This window comes from Notolepis coatsorum (assembly GCF_963971535.1).
Source record: "Notolepis coatsorum genome assembly, chromosome: 14".
NCBI lineage: Eukaryota > Metazoa > Chordata > Actinopteri > Aulopiformes > Paralepididae > Notolepis > Notolepis coatsorum.
Genome location: NC_140178.1, coordinates 2,564,733 through 2,582,795, shown reverse-complemented (window position 1 = coordinate 2,582,795; position 18,063 = coordinate 2,564,733). Strand labels below are relative to the sequence as shown.

Below are 18,063 nucleotides of genomic sequence, written 5' to 3'. Positions count from 1 at the left end.
ATTGTATGGTAACTACGTCTACGAACATTGTACATATGTCTAAACTGAACACTGTGACCTCTTTTTTTACTTCTAATTTTTACTATTTTTACTATGTTTTTATTTCATACTTATCTTGTCATGCACAGTCTCTGGAGCGCAACAGTAAGAAGCATTTTGTACAAAAGTATTCTGTACTTCTGTATGACAACTATTAAAGAAACTTGAACTACACCTTTTGTATGCATTTTGGAAGCACTGCGATAACGAGCGAATCCCGATAGGTGGCAGTGTCGCCTACCTTTTGAGTACATCTGGGTTAGTTTCCTGTGTGTGGGGGGGGGGGGGGGGGGGGGTTGCATTCTGGGCAGCAAACTGACTCGGCAATGGCGATCGTGTGTAGTAGAGCGAACTATTGGAGATTATTATTATGAAGAGGAAAAAGGGTGACGGCCCATCTCCATAAGGTGCTGTTTTCACCAGACTATACGTTGGACTCAGCATTTCTGGTCAATCATAAAAAAATACTAAAGTCAAACCGGCCGAGGATGAAACATTATCTACAGTTAGCGAGATTACCGAGTCAGACCCAGACGACCAAAGTCGAGAGGCAGGTAAGAATACCCATGGTGGTTTTGTGAATAGAACAATCTATGTATCAACATGAGGCGTTGGCCCTTTGACCTGGACATGTATTCGTGTCGAGCAACTAGCACGAACTGCGCACAAAATACGCTATATCTCTCTCCCTAGAAAAAAGCCTAAAAAGCGGTCAGGTGGCGTAGCGGAGATTGCGTTCGTCACCAACACCGGAGACGCTGGATTCGCCTGTTCGGGGGTGGGTCCTGGTCGTTGTAAACAGCGACTCCTACAGTTCGGTCGGGGCGCCTGCTCAGCGCGGATAGGATCTAAGGGGGGTAGTGTGATCCTTCCACACGCTACGCCCTCTCAGTGAGAATCCGTGCTGCCAGGTGAAAAGAAGCGGTTGATTGGCTAGACGTGTGTCGGAGGAAGCACGTGATAGCCTCCACTCTCCCAGACCGACTGTGGGGGGTAAGTGTGCAGCAACCAGGAAGGGGATTGGGAATTGGCATAACGACTAACATTGGGATGGGAGAAAATCTGAGGAAAAAGGAGGGGGAAAAAGATCAATAAAAAAAAAATATATATATATATAAGCATTTCAAATGAGCCATAGTATGTCTCTCCATAGCTATAAAAAAGGAATGTACGATGGCTCTACAAACAAACATAGTTAAAAACGGTCTGAAACGCTGGCGGCGCCAGGGAGTAGATATGGGAAACAAAAACAGCGTGGCAGTCAATGAGTTAAAGGGGCATCTCACAGCGGGCGGGCGGGCTACCCCCCCCCCCCCCCCTTCCAGACGCTCTCTACACACCACCCGCAGCCCTGTGGCCAGAGCCCGTTTCAAAGACCATTCTTTAAGAAGGGCTCTCACCAAGCCAGCTGCCCACAATGTGCATATTCAGGCCTTTGCTGCTATTTTCCCAGAGAGGAGTCGTTTTTATTTTTTTTATTCCAAATATATCATACGGAGGAGCGCGACCGCATTCAAACGAGGGGCATTCAAACGAGGGGCCAAAAAAGCGAGCGGGCCCGTGAGATAGACTTCATACTTCTTCTCTCAGCTGGAAGAAACATACGCATCGCTGCACCGCACTAAAGAGACAATATAACCGGGCGTTTCCAGCGTTCCTGGTGTCATAATGTATAACATCCTCCCGGATCATCCACCTCTAAGGACAACAGGAGGCTCTGCTCTAAAGGAAGTCAGTGATTTCAAATACCTGCTGGGCTCGTGGGTCAACTCGTCCGAGCAAGACCTTAAAGGGAGGAAGGCACTTGCGTGGAGGGCTCTGAACGGCATGACCAGTGTGTGGAAATCCAACCTCCCCCGTCAAATCAAGCTCAACTTCTTTCATGCAACAGTTCAGTCTGTCCTTTTGTATGGCAGTGAATGCTGGACCTTGAAGCCCACCCTGCAGAAGTCCTTGGATGGGCGCTACACCAGAATGATGCGTGTGGTGCTCAACATCAACAGGGATGAGCATGTCACTAATGCAAACTTGTATGGGGGGGGGGGGGGGGGGGGGGGGGGTGCTAAGGGTGAGCGAGAAAGTGGCAGTCAGGAGAATGAGGCTGGCAGGTCACTGCCAGAGACACCATGAGCTGCCAACCAGCAAACTTGTGCTGTGGGAACCAACACACGGGCATCGATCACGAGGACGTCCCACGTTAACCTACGTGGACGTACTCAGGAGAGATGTGGGAACAGAAAGCACCGGCGAGCTAGCCAGAGGCATGGAGGATCGGGACGACTGGAAGCACCGATGGAGGGCCCGTCCGAGGACGACCTAGATAGATAGATATGGTGTCTCTTACCTGCTCCTCCTTGGTGTAGAGCTGGAAGCACTGTGCCAGGGTGCAGGCCTGGGGCTGGTGGTGTTGCTCGCGGTGCAGGTACACGCTCTCTGCGTCGGGGATGTACTCCTCCTCCGTGTGTCCGAACAGACTGTGGAGCAAGACGGGCGGGCGGCGCACAGGTCAAGCAGCCGTACGGTAGATGTAACACTGACTGATGCACAGGAGTAACTTAATGTGTGGATGATTTATGATGAAATTCAATTAGATTTTAATTGTCTTTTTAAATATAGATAAGGAGGTTGTTGACCTCAATGATGAACTTAAGAGTGTTCCAGAGTTTAGGACGTCTAAAGCTAATGTTGTATTGATGTCCGACAGAAAGGTAAGTGGAGTTTATTACTATGGTTTGTTGGATACGAGTGCATTTCGGATGAAAGAATTAAGAAACTATGGAAGGTATCGGGAAGATCTTGCCTATTGTTAATTAACTTGTATGTTGTATGTTCCGCACCTAACATGGCAGCGGAGATACACACACGTCTGTCTCAAGACTAGTCCTGCATGTATCATCAAATGCGCATGTTGTTGTGAATTTATGTGTGCCATTATTACTACCAACTGTAATACTTGTGGAATATTACTAGAATGAGCTGTATGTGTATGAACCAAGCTATGTGAAATGTGCTATATAAATAAATTTGATTATAATAAATAATAATGCAGATAATTTGATTGATTGATTGATTGATTGATTGTATATGAATGAGCGTGTTTGAAAGGTATTTAGTTTGTCAGTTGTTAGCAGGGATGATGTGCTCCACTCACTAGTCCTTGGTGTCCCGGTCCCACTCCACCACGATCTTGACGTGAGGCGCTCCCCCCGGCCCGCACGACTTGTAGGCTCTGCGAAGGAAACGCTCATTCAATCTCCATTATCTCATCTCCGAGCATCGTCGAGATCAAGCTCTCGTTTACAACGACGTAGAGAAATACAAAACATAATGAAAGCAAAAAGGGAACATGTCAATGGATTAAACATTTAAAATAATTAAAAACACCTGCGGACTGTGGTGAAGTGGTTTGCTATTTGAAGATTTAAAGATTCAAACTGGCCGATAGATACTAATGAATTGAGTTAACATTTAGTCATTTAGCTGAACGCTTTTATCCAAAGCGACTTACAAGTTCTGTACGACAAGTCATCAGGAAGGGCACAACTCTATCAGCTGAGTAACAATGTTCATCAAAGTGTTGAGTGCTGCAGTGTAGGTTAGTTTATTAGGACAAGTGCATGACAGTAAGGTTATGTACAGCATATGTTTTAAACTGTTTTTATATTAGCTTTAATGTCCTTCTATTTTTCTGTTGCTTTTCTGGCTTAAAGGGGAACTATTTTACTATTTCTTTCACTATTTGGGCACTTTTACACAATTCCTGTGAGTCTATGGAACACCTCTGTAATATATATATTTTTTTTATTCATTGTTTTGTATTTCTAATCAAGTCCTCAAAAACAGCATTTTTCTACCTCAAGATTTCGAGCTGTTTTGAGCCTGGGCTGCAGGTGCCACCTAAACCACTGTGCACCGTCGTCTTCGTCTGAACATTAACATGCAGCCTGGGCTCCTAAACCACTGCTCCGGGCCTGCTGAGCGTGGTGTTCACCTGAACATTAACATGCAGCCTGGGCTCCTAAACCACTGCTCCGGGCTGAGCGTGGTGTTCACCTGAACATTAACATGCAGCCTGGGCTCCTAAACCACTGCTCCGGGCTGAGCGTGGTGTTCACCTGAACATTAACATGCAGCCTGGGCTCCTAAACCACTGCTCCGGGCTGAGCGTGGTGTTCACCTGAACATTAACATGCAGCCTGGGCTCCTAAACCACTGCTCCGGGCTGAGCGTGGTGTTCACCTGAACATTAACATGCAGCCTGGGCTCCTAAACCACTGCTCCGGGCTGAGCGTCGTGTTCGCCTGAACATTAACATGCAGCCTGGGCTCCTAAACCACTGCTCCGGGCTGAGCGTCGTGTTCACCTGAACATTAACATGCAGCCTGGGCTCCTAAACCACTGCTCCGGGCTGAGCGTCGTGTTCGCCTGAACATTAACATGCAGCCTGGGCTCCTAAACCACTGCTCCGGGCTGAGCGTCGTGTTCGCCTGAACATTAACATGCAGCCTGGGCTCCTAAACCACTGCTCCGGGCTGAGCGTCGTGTTCGCCTGAACATTAACATGCAGCAGTGACTATATGACATCACATATAGGCACATTTTCAAACGACTCAGTTCAGTGAGGGTGAATATTGTGAGAGGAGAATTGGAAGAATGCGCCAATATGAGAATTTTGAGACATAGATCATATTAATATAAGTTCACATAGCTAGGAAACAATGCTAAACACTCAAAAAGGCCATTTATAAGATAGTTCCCCTTTAAAAATCTGGCCCAGGGACTACAACTGAAAACTAGCAACCCTGCTAATGTTGGCATATTTACAGTTTTTTATTTGTATTCATTTATAAATGTATAAACTGTTGATTGATATGCACTGACCCTGATCAAATAAACTGAGTAAACTAAAAATAAACTAGATTTCGATTTTTTTATTTATTTTTTTAATGACGTTTTAAAGTGCATTGCAAAACATTCCATTGTTTCTGGGGCACAGAAGCTAAAAGCAGATTCTCCTAATTCAGTGCAAACTCTAGGAGCATTAAGCGTTTGTGTCGACACCACTGCTGTGAAGCACGTTGGGCTGCGATTCTTGTATGAAAGGTGCCGTACAAATAAAGTGTATTATCATCATAACTGAATGGTATGTCACGGCTCTCCTTGGATCTCTTTAGCAGCGCCTCGCTCGCACGCGGCTGAGAAGTTGAACGTGCTTGTGCGACTCTTAAGAAGTGCAGTATATACTATTACATTCTCTCAGAATGTCTGCAGTGTGAGGTCATGTTTCCTCACACGGCTTAAAGAAGCGCGCGACATGTTGTTCCGTTTGACACACGGGGGGAAATCAACAGCTCTTTGTCACGGCGGCCAAGAACTGGCTGAGCGAGCCGTTCTGACTGAGGGACAGGCGGGAGACATCATGTTCAGGAATGTCATCTGACCGGTGCGGCGGGGGGGGAGGGCGGTGGGGGGGGGGGGGGGGGGGGGGCGGAGGGGGGGGGGGGCAGAACTACTGAGATCGACCTGAACGCCTCTGAGGAAGGAGGGTCGAACACAGAGGTGGAGGCAGACGCACGTTTTCACATCCAAGTCACGATTTGATTCCTTATGCAGTTTCTAGGACTGACCTTCGAATATTTTTTTTTTGGAATTCGAAGCTTCGGGGCCGAGATTCGATTTTAATTCGAAGCTTCGAGATAAAAAAAATAATTTTTTTATTTTCTATTTATTTTTTATGTGGTGGGACTTGTACAGCACTTTGTTCAACTTTGTCAGTGCTGTAAAGTTTTAACCTTTTTAAATCTTAGAGACAAACAAAACACTTTGCTTTCATGAAATATTGTAAGCCGTCATTTGAGGCTTTATAAAAGCAGCACAATGAACACAAATCTGTCAGTGCCGAGTCCGACCTCATCTTAAATAACTTAAATAATAAAATAGCTTGTTGTAGTTAACAAAGAAAGGCAGAGTTGATTTTGATTTTTTTTCGAATCCCATGCCCATTGAACGAAGCTTCGAAGTATTTAAGACCTAATAACTACTACAGAAGTTTCCCTACAGATGTGATTCATTATGCAGTTTCCCCTACAGATGTGATTCATTATGCAGTTTCCCTACAGATGTGATTCATTATGCAGTTTCCCCTACAGATGTGATTCATTATGCAGTTTCCCTACAGATGTGATTCATTATGCAGTTTCCCTACAGATGTAATTCATTATGCAGTTTCCCTACAGATGTGATTCATTATGCAGTTTCCCTACAGATGTGATTCATTATGCAGTTTCCCTACAGATGTGATTCATTATGCAGTTTCCCTACAGATGTGATTCATTATGCAGTTTCCCCTACAGATGTGATTCATTATGCAGTTTCCCTACAGATGTGATTCATTATGCAGTTTCCCTACAGATGTGATTCATTATGCAGTTTCCCTACAGATGTGATTCATTATGCAGTTTCCCTACAGATGTGATTCATTATGCAGTTTCCACTACAGATGTAATTCATTATAAGGAATCACATTATAAGGAATATAAGGAATCAAGTCTCTAGCAGTATCACCCAGGCTGCTCCTGGCGCGACCACGTTAAAAAAAGACAGAACGATATTTCTGGGACGCGAGAGAGACTTGGCCCCACACGGGGTGTGGGGGTGCAGATTAGTGGGCGGGCCCTTCTGTCAGGTGGGGGCGGGACCTCCACTGATGACGCCACACGGGCAGGAGAAACCCCGCGGATGCATCGAGGAGACTAACCCTTTTCGGGGGTTGTTTCACTTGATTAACCCTTTCACTGCCGCACTACCAAACGGTTACCCCCTTTCACTGCCACAACACACAGGAGGTTAACCCTTTCACTGCCACACGACATAAGGTTAACCCTTTCACTGCCACGCGACAGAAGGTTAACCCTTTTTACTATGACACTACTGATAGTAAAGGGTTAACCTTCTGTAGTGTGGCAGTGAAAAGGGTTAATGACCGGAGGAGCTTTACACTTCACAGTATTCATTTGTTCACAAGAAAGAAACATTCTAGACCAAAGATTGTAACATGAAAACCATATCTTAGATATATATCAGAGAGAGGGGAGAACACTGACCTCTCCACAGTGGGGTGGCAGAGTGGCTGCTCGTCCTGGGGGAGCAGGTAGGTGATGCCAACGACCCCGACCACCCGGAGGCTGAAGGGTCCCACCTGCAGACACACAGACAGGTACAGTCAGGCTACAGACATTTCTTCTATATTTTGTATATATTATGTTTTCTATGCAAAGTCCTTGTCTTCAAAGTAACTAGTAACTGATGGTTTCAGATAAAGTAAAAAAAAAAAGTACAATATTTCCCTTGAAATGTAGTAAGTGAGTAAAAGTATAAAGTTCGCTAAAATGAAAATACTTAAAATACATAAAGTACAAGTAGCTCGAAATTATACTTAAAGTACAGTACTTGAGTACAAATACTTTAGTTACTTTCCACCACTGGGTATCATATGGCCGCGCAGTGAGCGGAGAGGAGGAACAAGTCTCAACGTCCGTCTCAGATGACTGCGGAGCGGGACGTGTTTTTTCTCACCACCTCAGCTGTTTCCGCCCCCAGACCATAATACTGTTCACTGTGAACTCCAGGAATGTCGGAGATCAAGAGCTCCTACTGTGGGCCGTTCCAAGGATACAATTAGGCCCCGATGATGAAGAAGATGGTGAAGACGGTGGAGTGATTTACGGCCTGGAGGGTCGGCAGGGGAGACGGTTCACTGGTTCTCAGTTTAACATCATCATACGGCTCGAGTCATGATCTGCTCATCTTTATCAGAAGGTTTTCTGAAAGTCTTAGTCTGTGATCATATTGGTCTCTCTCTCTCTCTCCCTCTCTCTCCCTCTCTCTCCCTCTCTCTCCCTCCCTCCCCCTCCCTCCCTCCCTCCCCCTCCCTCCCCCCCCTCCCCCCCTCCCTCCCTCCCTCTCTCTCCCTCCCTCCCTCTCTCTCTCTCCCTCCCTCCCTCCCTCCCTCCCTCCCTCCCTCCCTCCTCCCTCCCTCCCTCCCTCCCTCCCTCCCTCCCTCCCTCCCTCCCTCCCTCCCTCACCTGGATGTAGACTCCAGGCCTCAGCAGGTGCCTCATCTTCTCCAGGATCTCCTTCTGAAGGGCGTCCCAGGTCACCGTGCGCTCCATGTACAGGACGAAGGGCAGCCCGAACCTGGAGCCACACAGGGAGACAGACCGGTGTCACAGAGCTGGGCCATATACGGCCAAACATTTTATCACGATAAAAATGTTCATATCGTTCGATAATTATCGATATTTTTATTAGTATAAAAAAAAAGATTTAAAATGTTTTTATTATTATTTAAACAACAAATGTATGTTTATTTTGCAGCAATTATTTGTCGTTGCCGCCATCTTTAGTGTTACATCCCCTCACACTCCAGTTCTCAGGCGCGTCTATACTTTCCGTAGCCGCATTTCTGCAGGACGCTCTCCGATTGGCCACTGACTGACGCTCTCTGATTGGCCACTGAGCTGTGTCTTTGCCCATTTCCGCGTCTAACAGCCTGCAAACTACCTGGCGTTCTATCGCCATGCTCTAAGACAAACTCTAACCTTAACCTACTTCTAAAGAGTGCCTAAGCCTAACCAGTGTAGAAACTGACGTCGGCCAATCAGAGAGCGTCCTGCAGAAATGCGGCTACGGAAAGTATAGACGCTTCTCAGGCTGCAGCTGGTTTGAAAGCGAAAGTAAACCGGCTTCTCTGCTGGCTGTGGCTCCAGGGGAGTTGAACTGTTCTGGCTTTGCTAGTTTATTTTCGATCTTTTGGTGCTTTCTTGGTGGACAAACCAGCGCACATGTGCACCGTGACTTGTGACTGGAGACTAGCTCTGCTAGCACACATAGCCTACTGTGTACAGGCGGTTTCAAACTGTATTTTAAATTAGAAAGCAATCAAAATAAATGGACGAGAAAAATAAATCAATTTGGTCCGTATTGTCATTTTGGACGAGCAAAGCCATTACTTTAAGTTGCAGACGAGAAAGACAAGTCTGTCCACTGTCTCTGGTTTTAAAGCTGCCCTGTTGCAGGTCACAAGACAATTTTTTTTTTTAAATAAAAAATATTATTTTTATTATCGATTTATTAAAATATATCGCAATAATTATCCTTATCGTTTTATCGCTCAGCCCTACGCCACAGACCTGAAATATGACAGTGGAATAAAAGCTGGTCAGAAATGGCTCTGAAGGTACCTCCTGCCCTGGGGAGAGGGTGCAGGGTGAGGGGGCAGTGAGGGCTCTGAAGGTACCTCCTGCCCTGGGCAGAGGGTGCAGGCTGAGGGGGCAGTGAGGGCTCTGAAGGTACCTCCTGCCCTGGGGAGAGGGTGAGGCAGGGTGAGGGGACAGTGAGGGCTCTGAAGGTACCTCCTGCCCTGGGGAGAGGGTGCAGGGTGAGGGCACAGTGAGGGCTCTGAAGGTACCTCCTGCCCTGGGGAGAGGGTGAGGCAGGGTGAGGGCACAGTGAGGGGCTCTGAAGGTACCTCCTGCCCTGGGGAGAGGGTGAGGCAGGGTGAGGGGGCAGTGGGGGCTCTGAAGGTACCTCCTGCCCTGGGGAGAGGGTGAGGCAGGGTGAGGGGGCAGTGAGGGGCTCTGAAGGTACCTCCTGCCCTGGGCAGAGGGTGAGGCAGGGTGAGGGGGCAGTGAGGGCTCTGAAGGTACCTCCTGCCCTGGGGAGAGGGTGAGGCAGGGTGAGGGGACAGTGAGGGCTCTGAAGGTACCTCCTGCCCTGGGGAGAGGGTGAGGCAGGGTGAGGGCACAGTGAGGGCTCTGAAGGTACCTCCTGCCCTGGGGAGAGGGTGAGGCAGGGTGAGGGGGCAGTGAGGGCTCTGAAGGTACCTCCTGCCCTGGGGAGAGGGTGAGGCAGGGTGAGGGGACAGTGAGGGGCTCTGAAGGTACCTCCTGCCCTGGGGAGAGGGTGAGGCAGGGTGAGGGGACAGTGAGGGCTCTGAAGGTACCTCCTGCCCTGGGGAGAGGGTGCAGGCTGAGGGGGCAGTGAGGGCTCTGAAGGTACCTCCTGCCCTGGGGAGAGGGTGCAGGGTGAGGGGGCAGTGAGGGCTCTGAAGGTACCTCCTGCCCTGGGGAGAGGGTGAGGCAGGGTGAGGGCACAGTGAGGGCTCTGAAGGTACCTCCTGCCCTGGGGAGAGGGTGAGGCAGGCTGAGGGCACAGTGAGGGCTCTGAAGGTACCTCCTGCCCTGGGGAGAGGGTGAGGCAGGCTGAGGGCACAGTGAGGGCTCTGAAGGTACCTCCTGCCCTGGGGAGAGGGTGCAGGGTGAGGGGGCAGTGAGGGCTCTGAAGGTACCTCCTGCCCTGGGGAGAGGGTGCAGGGTGAGGGGACAGTGAGGGCTCTGAAGGTACCTCCTGCCCTGGGGAGAGGGTGAGGCAGGGTGAGGGGACAGTGAGGGCTCTGAAGGTACCTCCTGCCCTGGGGAGAGGGTGAGGCAGGCTGAGGGGACAGTGGGGGCTCTGAAGGTACCTCCTGCCCTGGGGAGAGGGTGAGGCAGGCTGAGGGCACAGTGAGGGCTCTGGTCAGTACCTCCTGCCCTGGGGAGAGGGTGCAGGCTGAGGGTTAGGGCAGGGGTTCCCAAACTTTTCAGGCCGGGACCCAGAAAATAAGGCGTCAGAGAGCCGCAGCCCAATGCACATCGTCAGGCTTTTTTTTTTGCCAGGCAAATAAATATTTAAGTAAATATCACTTCAATCCTATTAAGTTAGTTCGAGTTAGTTATTCATTTATATGTGCTATTTATGAGAGGGCTAACTTGTTGCAAAATAATAATGATAATAATAATAGCCTCATTAAAATACTATTGTTGCTTCGGTTGTTTTCAGCGTTTTATGTGCATAATCTGTTTAGTTTGAAATGTTCGTTGAAATAAGTAGATTTTTCGTTTTTGTTTATTTATTAAGTTAATATAAAACCATATAGTCACATTTTAGAATACAATAGAATAGAATTTTAGAATACAACTAGAAACACTGTCCTGGCCTGCTTCTAAGTTCAGTGGCATGAAAAAAAGAAAAAGAAAAAAAAATGTTTTTGGAAATCATCTCGCGGCCCACCCGTGGCTGCTCGCGGCCCACCTTTGGGTCGCGACCCCGACTTTGGGAACCACTGGGTTAGGGGACAGTGAGGGCTCTGGTCAGTACCTCCTGCCCTGGTGCCCGCTGCAGGCCCGGTTGCAGACCAGAAGGATCATCTTGTCGGCGGCACAGTTCTTGTTGGGCGAGGCCGTGACGGGGGTCACCGCCCCCTGCATGAAGGACGAGGTCCGGCCGACGACCTCCGACCCGTACTTCAGGTTGTTCTGGTTCAGGTTGGCCAGCAGACTTCCTGAGGGGGAGGAGCATCCGTTAGATTAGGTGCAGACGTGTCGTGTCATCGTGGAGGAGGCGGGGCTGAGAGCCCCAAGACGTCTGAACGTTCGGACCTTCGTTTTCGTTACGTTGGCGTTCAAATTATAAATCAACATTTGAATGTTGAAATGTTTTATAAAAGTCTACTAATGGGGTTTTTCTTCACAGTTGAAGATAAAGATTAGGCTACACTAATATTATAGTATTAAAACTGATGAGTTATATTAATTAAAGAAAGTTGATTTAATAAAAAAATCAAAAAAAACTCATTTAATCAGATTAATCACTTGATTTAGTTTGAGGATATTAAAAAAAAAAAAAATAATAATAATAATTTTTTAATTAAAAACGAAGGTTCGAACATCCGTTCGAAAAACCCTGACGAAGTTCGAAGCCCAAAAACAGGCAGGTATGTACAGACAGTAGGGTCGGGTACCTTTCACATTTGAACCGGTACCCAACGGTAAATTTTTTTCTGTACTTTAGTCTCAAAACATTTAATCTTCATGGTGTTTTTGTTTTGTTCTTGACTTATTGTGATGTTTCTTCTTGACTTGTTTAAGGAAGACGTGTCCGGCCCATGGGGACATCGGGCCTTACAAATACATTTGATTTGATTTACAAATACATTTGATTTGACTATAGTATGAGGTAGGTAGTTATGATTATTCTGATTACTATGATTACAGTGTAGGGCAGGTGTAGACATACGTTGAGTCTAGGCAACACTGGCGTGTGAGTGAAGCCCACCTCTCTTGGTTAGGGTTACCTCTCTTGGTTAGGGTTACCTCTCTTGGTTAGGGTTACCTCTCTTGGTTAGGGTTACCTCTCTTGGTTAGGGTTACCTCTCTTGGTTAGGGTTACCTCTCTTGGTTAGGGTTACCTCTCTTGGTTAGGGTTACCTCTCTTGGTTAGGGTTACCTCTCTTGGTTAGGGTTACCTCTCTTGGTGCGGATGTTCTCCAGCCGGAAGGTCTCCGGCGTCTCGAAGGCGAAGATGGAGTCGCTCTCCTGGATGATCTCCAGGTCGTCCTCGTCGTCACAGAAGGAGCGGTGGAAGCCGTCGTAGTACATCTCCGTTAGAACAAACTGTGAAGAAAACATTTTTAAAAAACGTGTATCAATGGGTCGGTGCTTTTCAGGATTTCTATTCCAAGAAGAGCACTGGGTTCTAAAGGGCCACGCCCTCTGGTGGCCTGGCATCAACACTACCTTTACATTTAGTCATTTAGCTGATGACTCTTTTATCCAAAGCGAGGTCGCTTTCACACAGGGGCTGTTTGGTCCGAACTATCGGACCAGAATTCGATAGTCCGGTTTTTCGGGTTTGTGTGAATGCACGTCGAACTCGGTCCGCGGACCAAACACACAAACTCTGGTCCGACCAAAAACATCATCGGACCAAACGCGGACCAAATATAGGAAGTGCTTATTATTATTACCACTGCGCGCGGCATTCACTGCAAAACAAGCACACTGCATCTATCTCTCTATCTATCTTATCTATCTATCTGGGGCGGCTTTGGCTCAGGGGTAGAGCGGGTCATCCAATGATCGAAGGGTTGGTGGTTCGAATCCCGCTCAAGCCCATGTCCATCCCATTGCCGTTGTGTCCTTGGGCAAGACACTTAACCTACTTGCCTCGTATGCATGTGAATGAATGTTGGTGGTGGTCGGAGGGGCCGTAGGCGATGATTATTCGCCACGCTTCCGTGAGTCTGCCTCAGGGCAGCTCTGGCTGCAATTGTAGCTTACCACCACCGGTATGACTGTGTATGAACGAATAATGGACTCTGTGAAGCGCTCTGGGTGTCATGAAGAGCGCTATATAAATCCAAGCCATTATTATTATTATTATCTATCTATCTATCTATCTATCTATCTATCTATCTATCTATCTATCTATCTATCTATCTATCTATCTATCTATCTATCTATCTATATATCTAACTGTGCATCTTGGGTAGAAGGAAGAAGAAACGCGACTTATTATTATAATTATTATTATTACCGAGGCGTGCGGCATTCACTGCAAAACAAGCACACTGTACACATATGGGCAGAAGACCAAATAAACCAGCTAGTTGTGGGCATTGTGGGCACTCATAAAAACAACGTGGTGTACAAGTTGTTTAGCGAGAGGATGGTGGTAATGGGCTTCAATAGAAACAATGGATCAATGCCACGTCAAAATAAAAAAAACTCCGCCTCCGCTGATCTGGAGGGCAGCAGTACCTGGTCCAGGGGGATCTTGGGTCTCCCTCGACACCACGTCGCGGAGCCGGTACACGGTGCTGTTGAGGGGCACCGCCACCCCGATCCTCATGCAGTGGGAGTACTTGCCCTGGTACACCACCGTCACGTACAGGGGGCCCTGCGGGGGAGCAGAGCGCAGCGGAGAGGGCAAGGGTCAAGTTGTACCAAAGTGCTGTACAATAGTCCAAAAAACAGACATAGACTAAACTAAAAGAAATATAAAATACAGTACACACACAAAGTCATATAACTACAATAAAGTTTAAAAAAACAATCACGGGCGGTCAGGTGGCGTAGCGGAGATTGCGTTCGTCACCAAACGCCAGAGACCGCTGGATTCGCCTGTTCGAATCCAGCTCACAGCTCCGTGGTTGTCACCAGCTTGGCTGGCCGTTCACACTAATACAATTGGCTGTATTAGAGGGTGGGAGAAGCTGGCGGGGGTGGGTCCCGGGTCGTTGTAAAACAGCGGACTCCTACAGTTTCGGTCGGGGCGGCCTGCTCAGCGAGGGTAGGATCTGGAGCAGACCTGGGCATTGTACGGCCCGCGGGCCGGAATCCGGCCCGCGGGATGATTCTTGACCGGCCCCGCGAAAGATTACATGATAATAAAAAAAAAAATAAAAAAAAAAAAAAAAAATTGACTTTGATGGACTTGTTAAAGCTCAACAGAGGACTGGATTTCTCACACTGAATGAAAAAAAAAAGAACTGAAGAACACTAAAATGTGGAAAATATAACAAGTGAAATGGGGACACTTGATATTTTTTTTCTTTTTTTTGCACAGTTCTGAAAAACATTAAATGTTTAATATAGGCATGTAAAGTAAAAAAAGGCTACAAAAACTGGGACACTTTTTCTTTACACAGTTCAGTGACATGTCTTGTTTATTTTTTGCTATAAGATGATGTGATGTCCTTTAGAAAGCTAAGAAAAATCCTTGTTTCAATAGTATATGAAAACTCAAAATGCCCCTTTGTTTATTAATGTTTCACATTTTGTTTATCATTTTGGAAATAAATTCTATTTGAATAAATTATATTTTTGAAAAGCTAACCTCACCTTTTAATTGCCAAATAATAAACATACACTCTTACCAGGGGTCCAAAAACAATGCCATTTTACTGCTTTTTATATAGAAAATAAAATTTATATTATGCATAATTGAGTTTGGAAATTTTGGCCCCGGCCCCCCCAACATATTTTTCAGTTGCTCATTCGGCCCCCCCGGGAAAAAAATAATTGCCCACCCCTGATCTGGAGGGAGGTAGTGTGACCTTCCCACACGCTACACTCTCCCGGTGAGAATCTGTGCGGCCAGGTTGGCCCTGCCCCAGGCTGCACATGCGTCGGAGGAAAAGCATGTGACAGTCTCCGGCCTCTCGGACCAACAGTAGGGGGAAAGTGCGCAAACAAACCAGGAAGGGGGGGGATGGGAGGAAAAAATCGGAAAAAAGAAGGAGGGGGAAAAGATAATAAAAAAATTTAAAAAAATAAATAAATTAAAAAAAACGATCACGGACACGACCAAGGGGTGTGTGGCTCACCAAGCCTCAGAACGCCAATAAAAAAACAGGCGAGTGTTCAGCTGTGTTTTAAAAACTCTGTAGGGTCCTGGGCAGCAGACCCTACCGTAATGTTGCAGTGGAGGCAGGGATACAAAGATGGAGGCGTTCAGCTAGATATACTGAGGGAAATAAAAACAGAAATAAAAAACACGTGCTGCTGGTGTTTATGTCATTCATAAACGCAGCGCAGATCAGAGAAAAACCACAGTTAATTGTAGCTCCGGGCTTACAGTGGTGGAAAAATACAGCTGCTTGAAAATAGCATCGTGGTACAAACAGCTATAGTTTACACACTGCTGCCACTGATGTTTATGGGACCGTGGGTGTACCGTATATTTAAAATCATGTGTTTTTTTTTTTTAAAGACACAACGTAAAAGTAGGGATTGGGCATAGATTTTTTGAACATTCTAATTAGTCGGTAATTGATGAAAAAAAAAATCGAATAGTTTATGCAAAATATTGTTTAGTTTAAAAATATATATATATATTTTCCCCTTGTGTTTTACTGGCACCTACACTGTGTGGTGTATTGAGGGGGGGGACCCCTGTGGGGGAGAGAGGGGTACAGCTCGCTAGCTAGCCGCCAGGTAGCATAACATTCCGTTAACCCCTTTCACTGCCACACGACAGCCGGTTTATAACCCTTTCACTGTGACAATACAGAAGGTTAGCCCCTTTTTACTATCACACAAACCGACGGCGATGCTCCATCGTTAGCATCATTAGCTCCGCCGCGGTAAACCTTCTGTCGTGTGGCAGTGAAAGGGTTAAACAGCTCGGAAAAAAACAGAAAAGAAAGATGATGAACGAGAGGACCGGAGATGTTTACATCATGGTAGCGACGTTTTGTACATTTCAAGCTTCAGTGGTGTAACTTTTCTGAATGAATGCTTTACGTTCGTTAGCCTGGTCGGCTAGTGTGAGCCGTTGGCATTGACGGGAGCCAGCTAGCTTGCTTGTTTGATTGATTGATTGATTATCTCACGTTTGCTATAAAAAGTAAAAAACAAAAACCATACGTTAACATGGAAGCTCAGGACATTTTCAAGCATCAACGATGTAACTTTCAGAATGAATCCTTTTTGTTCCTGGAAAATAACGTTAGCCTGCTGCGGACTCCTAAATCATGTAGCCCGTTAGCAATGAGTAATTAGGTAAAGACAAAAGTCATATGTTAACAGGGGGTTTTTCAATTAGTATTCGAATAGTTTCCCAGTGGGGCCATCTTAAATACTTCGAACATAAAAAAAAAATCGAAGTTAAAAATTTAGTTTTTTTAGTTTTTTTTTCTTAAATAATTATATTTTTTTTTTGCCTCCAAAAATCTTGCGCCTCCACTTCAATGAAAACGAATGTAAGCGGCGCCTCGACGCCACCTCTCTACAACAAGCACGTGGAGATGAATCTGTGTTGAAAAACAACAAGGGACATGTTGCAGCAGGACATGTCGACGAAGAAGCGAAGCAATGCCGTTTGTTATTTAAGACACTGTACAACTGTACAAAACAAAAAACTGTACATTGGAATATTGACAAGGACCATACTTGGTAATTTTACTGTACATTGGAGGGGGTTGTGTTAGGACATTTTACAGGGGCCAGCATTTTGGCATCCAACCAGAGTGACAAATGTAACAGTAAAGTGCGATAGTAAATATACAATGTACAGGTGGTTAAAACTGGGTATAAAAATATATAAAATTAGTACTACTGAGTAATAGTGCTAATCAGATGTATGTGCAGAGTTGTAGTATTAATATGTGCATTGATACAGGTATAAAGACACTATGGTAGTAAGTCATACTGGCCAGCAGTGTAAACTAGTAAGAGTAGGTAAGAGATATGTAACAGATATAGATATAGTATTAATATGTACAGTGATACAGGTATAAAGGACACTATGGTAGTAAGTTCATACTGGCCAGCAGTGTAACTAGTAAGAGTAGGTAAGAGATATGTACAGATATAGATATAGTATTAATATCTACAGTGATAATACAGGTATAAAGGACACTATGGTAGTAAAGTCATACTGGCCAGCAGTGTAACTAGTAAGAGTAGGTAAGAGATATGTACAGATATAGATATAGTATTTCATATGTACAGTGATACAGGTATAAAGGGACACTATGGTAGTAAGTCATACTGGCCAGCAGTGTAACTAGTAAGAGTAGGTAAGAGATATGTACAGATATAGATATAGTATTAATATGTACAGTGATACAGGTATAAAAGGAACACTATGGTAGTAAGTCATACTGGGCCAGCAGTGTAAACTGGTAAGAGTAGGTAAGAGATATGTACAGATATAGATATAGTATTAATATGTACAGTGATACAGGTATAAAAGGACACTATGGTAGTAAGTCATACTGGCCAGCAGTGTAACTAGTAAGAGTAGGTAAGCGATATGTTGTACAGATATAGTATCTACAGTACAGATATGTACTACAGATATATAGTATCCATCTACATATATGTAAAAAAGGATTACATGAAAGTATGTACAGACAGATGTGGATATATATATATATATATATATATATATATATATATATATATATAATATATATATATATATATATATATATATATATATATATATATAGGCTCAAATCTACAACTACAAGTTACAAAAATAGACTGCAGAGTTTGCTGTGTGCAAAGAGGGGGGAAGGTCTGTGTGAGTGAAGTGAAACAGTAGTGGGACAGATGGAGCCAGGATGCAGAGAGAGATAAAATCATGTACATATTCCCAGAAGGGGGGGGGGGGGGGGGTAATTCATTTAAAGGAGCA

The 18,063-nt window shown here is 45.6% G+C and overlaps 1 protein-coding gene across 1 annotated transcript in view; it reads right to left on the bottom strand.

Annotated features, from left to right (window-relative positions):
* Positions 1 to 18,063, bottom strand: part of usp31 (ubiquitin specific peptidase 31) — a gene marked incomplete at its 3' end in the record, with an annotated part of 47,235 nt that overhangs the window by 16,526 nt on the left and 12,646 nt on the right. The window contains 8 exon segments of the mRNA XM_084328313.1: positions 2,384 to 2,513; positions 3,191 to 3,268; positions 7,143 to 7,237; positions 8,124 to 8,235; positions 11,236 to 11,419; positions 12,383 to 12,530; positions 13,677 to 13,694; positions 13,696 to 13,815. Of these exon segments, the coding sequence (XP_084184439.1) occupies positions 2,384 to 2,513; positions 3,191 to 3,268; positions 7,143 to 7,237; positions 8,124 to 8,235; positions 11,236 to 11,419; positions 12,383 to 12,530; positions 13,677 to 13,694; positions 13,696 to 13,815 (885 nt within the window).